The sequence below is a fragment of the Xenopus laevis genome, chromosome 4S (genome assembly GCF_017654675.1).
Source record: "Xenopus laevis strain J_2021 chromosome 4S, Xenopus_laevis_v10.1, whole genome shotgun sequence".
Taxonomy (NCBI): domain Eukaryota; kingdom Metazoa; phylum Chordata; class Amphibia; order Anura; family Pipidae; genus Xenopus; species Xenopus laevis.
In genome coordinates this window covers 22055945-22068686 of record NC_054378.1, presented here as the reverse complement: position 1 = coordinate 22068686, position 12742 = coordinate 22055945, and the positions used below count along the sequence as shown (strand labels likewise).

At 43.3% G+C, this 12742-nt stretch overlaps 1 protein-coding gene across 3 annotated transcripts; it reads right to left on the bottom strand.

Annotated features, from left to right (window-relative positions):
• Positions 1 to 1235: 1235 nt before the first annotated feature.
• LOC108715309 (calcitonin gene-related peptide) lies at positions 1236 to 11462 on the bottom strand. Of its 3 annotated transcripts, none has more exons than XM_041561038.1 (5): positions 11366 to 11462; positions 10496 to 10591; positions 9522 to 9653; positions 2195 to 2382; positions 1236 to 1451 (listed from the first exon to the last, which is right to left on the bottom strand). In XM_041561038.1, the coding sequence occupies exons 2-4, from the start codon at positions 10579 to 10581 to the stop codon at positions 2220 to 2222; spliced, it is 381 nt and encodes a 126-aa protein (XP_041416972.1). In that variant the 5' UTR covers positions 10582 to 10591; positions 11366 to 11462; the 3' UTR covers positions 1236 to 1451; positions 2195 to 2219. The 3 variants fall into 3 exon arrangements, with proteins under 3 accessions (XP_041416972.1, XP_041416973.1, XP_018115852.1); XM_041561039.1 differs by having other exon boundaries at positions 2195 to 2379; XM_018260363.2 differs by lacking the exons at positions 1236 to 1451; positions 2195 to 2382 and adding an exon at positions 3509 to 4044.
• Between the last annotated feature and the right edge of the window lie 1280 nt (positions 11463 to 12742).

Sequence of the window (12742 nt, the reverse complement as noted above, 5' to 3'; positions counted from 1 at the left end):
CAGTCCCTACACACACACCTTATACACAGGGATACAGTCCCTACACACATACCTTATACACAGGGATACTGTCCCTACACACACACCTTATACACAGGGATACAGTCCCTACACACACACACCTACACACACACACCTTATACACAAAGATACAGTCCCTACACCCACACCTACACACACACACCTTATACACAAGGATATAGTCCCTACACACACATCTTATACACAGGGATACAGTCCCTACACACACACACACACCCTATACACAAGGATACAGTCCCTACACACACACCTACACACACACCTTATACACAGGGATACAGTCCCTACACACACACCTTATACACAGGGATACTGTCCCTACACACACACCTTATACAGAGGGATACAGTCCCTACACACACACCTACACACACCTTATACACAGGGATACAGTCCCTACACACACACCTACACACACACCTTATACACAGGGATACAGTCCCTACACACCTACCTTATACACAGGGATACAGTCCCTACACACACACCTTATACACAGGAATACAGTCTCTACACACACACCTTATACACAGGGATCCAGTCACTACACACACTTTATACACAGGGATACAGTCCCTACACACACACCTTATACACAGGAATACAGTCCCTATACACACCTTATACACAGGGATACAATCCCTACACACACACCTTATACACAGGGATACAATCCCTATACACACCTTATACACAGGGATACATTTAGGGGGAAATAATATGGTAAACTGCAACAGGCTGAATATTTTGTAGGGGTCCCAGCATGGTCCTAAGTGAGGTGCATTGCCGGTACATATTTGCAGGAATCCTTCAGCCCAGAAATGAGATACATACAACATAGGGTCCAGTCCAGACCATGTGCTGCCATGTTGATTCCTCCTCCCGCCCTGCCCCCACTCCTCTGTCAATGAAAAGTCTGCAAATCCAATTGTATCTAAAATACTTTTTTTAATCTTGCTGAAATTCACAATTGATACAATGTTAAATAATTTTTCTCTTTGTTTTTTTCTTCTGAAATATACTGTACAATCAGTCACATGATACATCAAGGCACGACAACACCATCTGATTACAGGCACGCCCCCGGCGCCCATCTACAGTGTATGATCCCCGAGATTCGCAAATTCGCTCATGACACCCAGCGTCCGTCGCACATTATTTATATAGATCTGCCGGCAAAGAAATCATCACTATATGCCATGACATTTTATTTGAAAATATAAAAAGAATATAAATGATCGATCGCTTGGTCGGGTGAGGAACACAAGTGCTCTAGTGGCCCCTAAATGCAAAACGAAAAGGAAATCGGATCATGGGGTTCTAGCGGAATGCAGGCGCTTTGTTGGTCGGGCTCTCTGCATGTGGTTTCTGGAAGAAGGGTGACTCGGAAGTCCCGTTGGCATGGCGATCTGGAAAAAATAATAGACATAAGTGTTGGATTGTGTAGCAAAATAACTTTAAAGGGGAAGTTAACCTAATAACAATTAAGTATTTAAGAGATAATCCTGGAGGTGCAGGATAACAGAGCCCACTATATAAATGGGGGAAGCAATAGAATTTATGCAAGAAAAGGCCCCACCTAGTGCAGCACCCACACACCAGGAGCCCACTCCCAGTCTGAGCAGATGTGCTGAGACACATGCATGTATTTACTGAGTTAATGTCCCAACTCCCTCAATATGAACGTGTGTCCAAGCATGGCTGCCTGTGTGGCCTGTGTGTACTAAGCACAATTCTGCAGGAACAGCCCAGGGGAATGTAGGTGGGCCCAGGAGGTAAAGGGGCCTCATGAGGCCATAATTCATATACAATTTCAATAAATATTGGTAAAAGAGTTCAACCTCTAGATATTTTGGGGGCTTGAAAAATAATTTGCTGTGGGGCCCAGAAATATCTAGTTACGCCACTGGAACAGCCCATAAGTTTGCTCATAGTCTGTACAGAGAGATCCCATAAAACTAGAGCACAGGCAGCACAGAGGGCAGGGAGGTGTTTTAGGCAGTGGGAGAGAAAGTGGGAATAAAGGTGGCACAGTAAGGGAAGGTGTGGGGGAGGGGGAGAGAAGTACAAACCAATCTCAGCATGTTTGTTAGTAAGGATAATGATTGGGCTGATGGTGGATAATGGTACAGACAGTTCAATGGGAAATTACCATATTCTTGATGTAATCCCTCTCTTTAGAAGTAAAGGCTCCTTCGTCGTCTGCCAAAAGCCTTGGCGCCCACGTTGGTTGGCACAAAGTTGTTCTTGCCAATGCCCCCTGACCTGCTGAGAAAGTCTGCCAGTCGGTGCGTTACGCAGGTGGCTGTGTTGCACGCTCGCTTCTGTGCTGTCACACTGCTGGGAACAAACAAGGGAACAGTCAACCCATCACACAGACACAGCGCCCCCTTCTGGCTGCACTGGGCAAACACTTATACTCTATAGGCTGCACTTTGTACCTACAAGTCTATAATCTGTCTGTTTGTCTGTCTCTCTGTCTCTTTATCTGCCTATCTCTAATTCTCTCTGTCTATCTGTCTATCTATCTCTGTCTGGCTATCTCTCTGTCTGTCTATCTCTCTGTCTGTCTATCTTTTTGTCTGTCTATCTCTCTCTCTGTCTGTCTATCTTTTTGTCTGTCTATCTGTCGGTCAATTCTGTCTGTCTCTCTGCTTTACACATCTTTCTGTCTCTCTATCATCTATCTATCTATCTATCTATCTATCTATCTATCTATCTATCTATCTATCTATCTATCTATCTATCCATCTATCTATCTATCTATCTATCTATCTATCTATCTATCTATCTATCTATTTATCTATCTAGAATCTATCTATCAATCATCTATCCATCTATGTATATATCGCTCTATGTATTCATCTATCAATCAATCAATCAATCATCTCTCTAGCTCTCTGTCTCTCTATCTATCTCTCTCTCTCTGTCTGTCTGTCTCTCTATCTCTGTCTGACTATCTATCTATCTATCTATCTATCTATCTATCTATCTATCTATCTATCTCTCTATCTATCTATCTATCTATCTATCTATCTATCTATCTATCTATCTATCTCTATCTCTCTATCCTCTTTGTTTGTCTGTCTATCTATCTATCTATCTATCTATCTATCTATCTATCTATCTATCTATCATCTATCTATCTATCTATCTTTTTGTCTGTCTCTATCTCTTTCTCTAGCAATCACAGGAATGAGTACATATGAAACAGCAGATAAATATGGTGAATCAGGCGAGTAAAAGCAGAAGTAGCCAATAGAAATAAAAAGTAGAAGAGATGGTAACTTACCTGCCATTGTTATATTGTGACTTACATCCAAGCCAAGGGCTTTGCTCCTACTCTCAGTTTTTGAATCCACTCCTCTAATTTATCCGGCACAGGGATAAAACCCAATTAAATCTCACTCTCCCAAATGGTTCTTACTTTGTTCTCAGTCTCCTTAATTAAAACATCAGACCCTTATAACTTGTAGAAAAATAGGTTTATTAATTAAGTGCATGGTCAGGCGTGAGAATATGATTTTATTGGAGGCAGCACGTGTGTGATTCTATGCAGATCCATAGACACACACATTTTCCAAATGATCACTTGCAATCTAAGGGTACAAACTGATCTATTCCCAAAATGCTTGTGGACTATAGGGGGCACACTTTTATGATTGACTACACTGGTGCCCTAATCTATCTGAGATCCGAGTCAGGAAGGTGTTAGTGTCCGGTGCTGAATCAGGAAACAACATCACATGCATCAAGTGACAAAAAAAGAGGGTAAAATAAAATGAATAAAGGGGCTGTGTGCTCTAGTTATGGTCAAACTGCTCCGCGTAGTTGCTGTAACGGTCACTGTCCATGTCGGGCATAATGTTTCTCTTCTTCCCTGGGGTACCAGCGCCAACGTCGGTACGAGGGTAACTTTGCAACTTGTGCAACTCTTGCGACAGTTTCCCCAGGACGCAAGTACTCAGATTGGAGCAGCGTTTGGAAATGGATCTATCCGGGCTGCAGAGGGAGGGAAACAAAAAGAGAACATGCCAGAAGAAAGCCAGGGCAAGGCACAGTGCCCATGCCAACGTCATGCATCACAACATTGTCCCCCATGCTCTTCTGCTCCCCACCCCAGAGAGGTGAGCCAATCACATTCCATATTGGCATTACTGGTCACAGACTTGCTCACCTCCCCACCCCACCTCCATTAGGTACCCAGCACAGGGATTGCCATTGTCTGCCTGGCAAAGGGGAAATTCATCTTTAAATTACGTTTTAGCACTTTGCAGATTCCAGATTAAATCACGTGGGAGATTGGCCTTTTTTTTTCATTTCTTAGGAGCTGTTTTTTTTTTTTTTTATAAAATATGAATGTTGGGTCAGTGACCCTGGCAACCATCTTTTTCTGTCTGCTGACACTCTACCTAATGCCTGGTTGCTGGGATCAGTGACCATAGCAATAGGGTCAGAGTTTACATTCTAAACTGAAGAGTTAAAAAAAGCCAGATCATAAAAGAAATGATGACCAATTGCAATTATTATTTGAATATCAATGTCCATAACAAAGAATTTGAACTAGAACTCCTAGTGGTGAGTTGTAGTTCAACATCATCTATAATACCTTGAGTAGGCTTTCAGCCTCACCTGTATGATATATTTGTACTGCAGGACTGCTTAGAAACAGTACAGTCTGCAGAATGGTTTATTAAGCAGCCCTGTAGCACTTAGATACCATATGGGTTGGTATTAAAGGGATGAGGTCACAACTGTAGCTGCAGTTGGTCTACATCATACCAAAAGTCAATAGGTGAATTTCCCCTTTATTTGTGGGGGCTTAATACACAGTTTAGTGACATGCTTTTCTGGGAAGGTACAACATGCATTGGGGCTGCAGGCCGCATGCCTGGCACTTTTGGGACTGGTTGAGGGTGTCCCTATGCCCTGTGCCACGTGACTGGCATGCTGATCATGCTGGAGGGCACATTAGTATGCTCTGCATGCTCCGCCATTGATCTGGCCGCTCTGTGAATGAAGTCATTGCTACTAAGTGCATTAGGGATCCGCCCAGTTATTATTCATGGCTGCAGTGCAGGCGAGCATGGCTGCCATAAGTAAAATCCATGCTGCTTCCGACTCATGCACGACACTGACTGAGGAGCTCAGACCCCAGGGTTCATCCTTCCACCTCTCCTGATCACAGTCATTGGAATGGAAGGACCTACCTCTCTCACACATCCCTTTAATTAACCTCCACCAAACCCCAATGAACTCCAGGGAGCTGTTCCTCTCCACTTTGGGGTTATAAACAAACAATTAAGTATTTCAGAGCTTTGTGCAGTGACTTTTTATTGAGCCATAACACCAACCTGTCACACAATTATTAGTGCTTTTACACATGCCGCCCGTGTGTCTGGGTGTGTCCGGGCATGTCTGGGTGTTTCTGAGTGTGTCTGGGTGTGTCTGAGTGTGTCTGGGTGTTTCTGAGTGTGTTTGTGCATATCTGAGTGTGTCTGGGTGTGTCTGGGTGTTTCTGAGCATGTCTGGGTGTGTCTGAGAATGTCTGGGCATATCTGAGTGTGTCTGGGTGTGTCTGAGTGTGTCTGGGTGTGTCTGGGTGTGTCTGGGTGTGTTTGAGTGTGTCTGAGTGTGTTGGGTGTTTCAGGGTGTGTCTGAGTGTTTCTGGGCATGTCTGGGTGTGTCTGAATGTGTCTGGGTGTTTCTGAGTGTGTCTGAGTGAGTCTGAGTGTGTCTGGGTGTTTCTGAGTGTGTCTGTGCATATCTGAGTGTGTCTGGGTGTGTCTGAGTGTCTGAGTGTGTCTGGGTGTTTCTGAGTGTGTCTGTGCATATCTGAGTGTGTCTGGGTGTGTCTGAGTGTGTCTGAGTGTGCCTGGGTGTGTCTGGGTGTGTCTGAGGGTGTCTGGGTGTGTCCTAGTGTGTCTGAGGGTGTCTGAGGGTGTCTGAGTGTTTCTGGGTATGTCTGGGTGTGTCTGAGGGTGTCTGGGTGTGGGACACAGTCACTATTTGCACCTTTACACAGAACTATAAACCCAGTGAGAGTGAGGAATGAATGGATATTGGGAAGTTGTATCAGGAGTCAGAGGCAGCAGTGCAGAGAAGAGAAAGGGACAGACACAATGACAGTACCACAGAACTATAAACCCAGTGAGAATGAGGAATGAATGGATATTGGGAAGTTGTATCAGGAGTCTGAGGCAGCAGTGCAGAGAAGAGAATGAGAAATTAATGGATATTGGTATGTCGCATTTTGGAGTTGAGTTTCCCTTTACGTAGATTTTACAATGAGATCATGATATTTTGGGTACCTTTGCTGTATTTTTTAAAAAGAAGTGCACTATGTATATATATATATATATATATATATATATATATATATATATATATATATATATATATATATATATATATATATATATATATATATATATATATACACAGTGTATTTTATATAATATGAAATTGGATATTTTCCCAAAAATAACAGTGACCTGCAGCAGAATGATCCACTCAAACCAGAGTCACAGACACTAAAATGCCCACTGGTGTCAAGTATGGGGTGCATATGGAGTGCATATGGGGTGTATATGGGGTGTATATGGTTTGGAAAGGAGAATAGTATGTGCGACCCAAAGGAAAACAACATGAATATAAAAGAGAGAATGGAGATAAGTGAAAGCAGGACTGGGGGAGTGGGAATAAGGAGGGAAATTAGAAAGGAGGAACATTGCAGGTAAAGGAAACACATTGGAAGAGGAAAGAGAATGAGAGGACAGAGAGTAAGTGGGGGAGACAATAGAATAAATTGAATGGGGGAGCAGATTTAGAAGGGATAAGCAAGTGAAGCAGAAGTGTAGAAAATCAGGGAAAGGAGGAAAAGCAAAGAAAATTCAACTTGAGAGAGAAGAGAGGATGAGAGAGATGGGACCAAGAAAACCAGAAGGGGGAGAATTAAGAAGGGGAGAACAGTGTAAAAACAAGAGAAACAATGGAGAGAAAACAGAAAAGGGGAGAAAAAAGTGGGAAGTAGAAAGGAAAGTGTAAGGGGCCAATAACAGGATCAGGAAGTGCAAACTGGACAAGCGATGGGAGAAAAGGAAAGAGTTGATGGAAGGATGGAGAAGAGAAGAAGAAACAAAAGAGGATACAAATGTTACAGAATGAAATGAAAAAGACAAAAGAGGAGAGAAATACTTGGGAAAAGGAGAAAAGAGAGATGGGTGATAATGAAAAGGGGACACTCATACTGTGCTCTGTACTGTACAGTGTGACCTGAGTGTATCAGTAGACATAGCGACATACTCTGTACTGTACAGTGTTACCCCAGTGTATCAGTAGGCACAGCAATGTACTCTGTACTGCATAGTGTGACCCCCATGTATCAATCACAGCAATATACTCTGTACTGTACAGTGTGACCCCAGTGTATCAGTCACAGTGATATGCTCTGTACTGTACAGTGTGACCCCAGTGTATCAGTCACAGCGATATACTCTGTACTGTACAGTGTGACCCTAGTGTATCAGTAGACATAGCAATATACTCTGTACTGTACATTGTGACCCCAGTGTATCAGTCACAGTGATATACTCTGTACTGTATAGTGTTAACCCAGTGTATCAGTAGGCACAGCAATATATTCTGTACTGTACAGTGTGACCCCAGTGTATCAGTATGCACAGTGATGTACTCTGTACTATACAGTATGACCCCAGTGTATCAGTAGGCACAGCGAAATAATCTGTACTGTACAGTGTGACCCCAGTGTATCAGTAGGCACAGCGATATACTCTGTATTGTACCGTGTGACCCCAGTGTATCAGTCACAGCGATATACTCTGTACTGTACAGTGTGACTCCAGTTTATCAGTAGCACAGTGATATACTCTGTACTGTACAGTGTGGCCCCAGTGTATCAGTAGGCACAGCAATATACTCTGTACTGTACAGTGTGACCCTAGTATATCAGTAGGCACAGGGTGCTGTCCTCTGTACTGCAGAGCTGCCCCGCTAGAGGAATATACCGGCCAATCAGCCCTTTTTTTCAGCAGAGACGGCACTTGGATTTGCAACCATATATGAGATGTACCAGGTGGGATGGAAAAGGCTTCCCTATTCGAAGGGATACTGCACCCATATATATTCACATATCCAATTACAACATACACACCCAGAACGATACGCCTCCCCTCCCATACAGACACATAAAATACCTACATTTGCCTTAAACCAGAGAACTTTTTTCTCCCCAAATGAAAATCAGCAGCTTCTAATGTAACAACACAGACCTGCCCCTCACATGCCCACTGTCCCCAAACATTCTGTTCCCCCTCCCTCCTGGGAATCTCATCCCCAAAAATGTTCTTGGTGCTACTGTTCCCATTCCCAAATGGTCTCTCCTTCAACGTATCTCCTGTCCCAAAATCTGATCCTTTTTGTGAGCAATTTCCAAAATTTTGTTGCAAGTTGCTGCAGTGCTGGTGTCATAACTGAACTGGTACAGGGGCACATTCAGTACCAGTGGGTCCTCCTACCACAGGTTAAATTCAGACAATATGAAACTATGGAAGAAATCTACCCCAAGGTAGGGTAGTTTATCTACAGGGTAAAGATTAGAATGCTGAGAAGGCTGCTTTGAGTCATGGCTGAGAGTCTTTCCAGCAATGCTGTTATCCAAGGATGTTGCCTTAGTTTTTACATGCTGATAGTTTTTGTTGCATGTGCCACCTAGTGGCAGCATGTGGTATATATATTAGGGTTGTATATCCAACTGCATATAATAATAATAATGAATAATAGCCCCAATAACCCTAACCCTACACAAACATATGAAGAGATAAAGTGAGCTATAACAACAGCCATAGGGGCTTATTTTCTGCCATTGGTGCTTGGTTCACCAGGGCAGTTACCAATAGCAACCAATCAGCAAGCCCTTTCAAACCTACTCCATTTTAGCAAGAAAATCAGAATTCTGATTGGTTGCTACTGGAAAAGCAATTGATCCAGTGCAGTTAATGTAAATAAAGTTAATGCTCATTTTATGTACTTTATAGCTAATTGTTGCAGTAATACACAATGCCACTACATGGGGCAATTGATTTCCAGCTTCACAGGCAGCAAAACACTCAGAATCACCCCTCCATTGCATTGCGGCTCAGGTGATTGGTGCTGAATGACTGGACTTTGTGTTAAGTACATACAGTAACAAATGAAAGGACACGCTTAACAAGCCAGTTGGGACATTGTGCTGGTTACCCACCTTCAGCAGAAGCTTCAGTGTTAGTCAGGAGCCACAGCGCAGGGTCTCTTTGAGAATCTGGCTTTGTGATACAAGTTGGTGCTCTGTACTGTGCAACACTTTTGTTGTGTACCCACAAGTGCTGTCATGTGACCCCGTTGTGCAAAATAATACAATGGCGCATCCGTCACCTCTTACACAATCTACAACATGTCACCATTTTCCTGCCAGTCTGTACCTGTTTCCTTCATTTGCTTCTTCCATTTCTTCTGCCGTCATCTGTACAAACTCTTTCACCAAAGCGCTGAGTAACCTGCGGGCTTCATAGTCACTGACTGCAACTCTCTCTGCCACTGCCTCCAGCCCAGGTCTGAATGTGGGACAAACAGAACATCTGTCACTGGGGGGTAGAGCCGGCTGCTACTGCAACTCCCTGAGTCCTACTGTCCCTGAGGATTGGGGTCAAACATAGTACTATAGAGGGAAAGTGGGGTTCCTAACTGATGACCAATATCAATAAATGTGTGAGATACAGATTATTATCCCCAAGGTTTGGGGGTACAGGAGTATAGAGGCGCCAGTGGGGTTCCTGACTGATGTATAATATCAATATATCTGTGAGATACAGATCATTATCCCCAAGGTTTGGGGGTGCAGGAGTATGGAGGGGCCAGTGGGGTTCCTGACTGATGTATAATATTAATATATGTGTGAGATACAGATCTTTATCCCCAAGGTTTGGGGTTGCAGGAGTATAGAGGGGCCAGTGGGGTTCCTGACTGATGTACAGTATCAATATATGTGTGAGATACAGATCATTACCCCCAAGGTTTGGGGGGTGCAGGAGTATAGAGGGGCCAGTGGGGTTCCTGACTGCTTAACTTGTTAGCGGCATATAAATAAATGATGATGATGATTAGCCCACAAAGTAGACTCAGAGACTGCCCAGCTGTAACTACTGCAGTTGAGCTCACATGCCCCAGTGTCCATTAGGAGCCATACAATCATCAGGCACCCACTACTGTTCAAGCACTCTGGCTTCATTACAGCCTGGGGTCCCAAGAGTATAGAGGGACCAGTGGCAAATTCGGCTTGCCTTCAGTAGTTGCTATTATACAGTCAATCTTTTCCGATGTTCCTGTCATCCTTCTGACAATAGAATAGGGATGGGAGAAGTTAGTGGAGATGCGGCACTAATCATCCCTTTCTTACCTGACGGGTACTGCATGTGAGCTGGGCATCTGGCAAAGTACCAAGGCGAGGACAGCAAGCAGGGATGAGATCTTCAAAACAACCATTATGTTCTCCCTACAAAATAATAATAATAATAAAAAAAAAAAATATATATATATATATATATATATATATATATATATATATATATATATATATATATATATAATATATAGGAGCATTGCAGGCTTTTATCCAATAATCCCATCAGCCCCCCCCCCACTAGTGTTAACTATTCATCTTCCAGAGGCAGCTCTTAGGCACTAGGACTCTAAATCAAATTGGTGGGGGGGGTTTCAGCTCCTTATAAGACTCACAACTGCATGGTGATAAAACCACATAAAACCATAAAACCTCTCTGAAACTGTCTCATCATTTGGAACAGATCCAAAAGGTGCCCCAAAAAATACACCTCATGGAATTGTAACCCCTTAAATACCAGTCCTATATGATATTCCAAAGTATGTGATGGCCAGCAATGGCAAAGTTACTAAACTGGTTTCCTGAAAAACAAATCTTAAATGATATAGGAAACAATTGAAATGTAGATAGTGTATATAAAAATGAGCATTGATTTAATCAGGAAAATGGTTAAATGTCATAAATAATGACAGATAATTGTCATCATCAACATTATTGGTCTGCCAGTGTCTAAAGTCCTTGAAAGAAGTCAATAACAATTGAAATCAGTAAGTGAAGTTGTTTCGCCATTTAATTCTGCCCTCCTCAATCATTTCCTATTCAGATTTATCTTCTAATTGGCTTCCTTTTATTAATAACAAAATAAAACACAAGAATTCTGGATGAAACTATGGCAGATGAAGTATTCAGAGGTTGGAAGGTACTCACCAGCCCAGTGGCAATCCTCTTGTTGCAGTAAAAATGGGTCAGGATAATTCAACTAATGTGTCCAATTCTCAATGCTCCTCAATGGAGACTCCAAACCTTTTATATCTACCGCCTGGGTGACAGTGTGTAGGCGTGTGATCACTAGTGCCCAGCCAGTCACAGGCTTCTGGTGGGGTTTCTGACCAATCGCATGAGGGGAAGGGACCCCTAATGTTCCAATGACGTCACCACACTCGCTGAGAAGTCCATTCACAAAATTTGCTAGTCTGTTGGCCATGTGCCACTCCAATTTGCATTGATGTCATTGGGAGAGAGAGAGGGAGAGAGTATCAGACATTTAATGAAAAGTAAGGGGAAACAGTCTCAGTCATTAATAATTTATTGTTTCCTAACATTTCCTCCCCCCTCCACCTTCCCCACCCCCAAAATATGACTGTACGACAGCTAATTCAATGGACTGGTTATTTAGTTATTAAAAGCGACATCTACTGCAAACCTTACTGCATTGCAGACATAGAAAGAGGAGACAAGATCTATTTATCAGGGATTCCTCTGAATGTTGTCATTAAAAACAGAACTGGTCCTAGTAGAAGCAGGCATATTGAATGGGAGTGTGAGCTCAACCCAATCAATCAGATGCCACACAGGGCAATTGGGCACCCCTACTGCCCCTGAGTTTGGAGAAGGACAAGTGACAATGCAATAAAGGCAAATGGCCATGCAATAAAGGCAACTTGATGACTGAGGCATCTCAGTAACATGACAGGCACAGGGAGCTTGGGCTGTTTGCTTTAGGCCGGGCAGAATTCCCCACTGTGTGTTTACGGAGTATACAGAGCTGCAGACTGACAGATATATGTAGAGAGAAATCTGATTATTATGTCCTTGAAGGGTATTTTAAAAAAAGAGGGAGAAAGTGACTCAATCCATCAGCCCATTGTGCAAAGTGACAGGCTGTTTCCTAACACAGATAAAGGGTCGACCGCTCGGCCGGCAATAAAACTCAATTAAAAATCTCAACACCTCCCTATGTGGCCAATAAACGGGGCCGTTTGTTAGACCTGATTGTTCTGCTAATGGGGCATGACACGAGGAAATGGGGCTGAAGCAACAGATAAACATTTGCTTTGCTGGGAGTGCGGCTCCCCCTGCGCAGCATTGATCAATCCTGACAGCGAAGAGCCTTCAGCACCCGGGACAGCTCCCAATGCAAATGAATAGAGAGGCCAGGACTGCAAACAAGACTTCAGCACCCTGGACAGCAAAAGGGACTACAGCACCCTGGACAGCTCCCAAAACAAATGCCCAGATGGAGGGGTTAACCCCCGCCGCCCCGAAGAGGTTTCCGTTTGGTTTATTCTATCCCTGGGGTGCTGG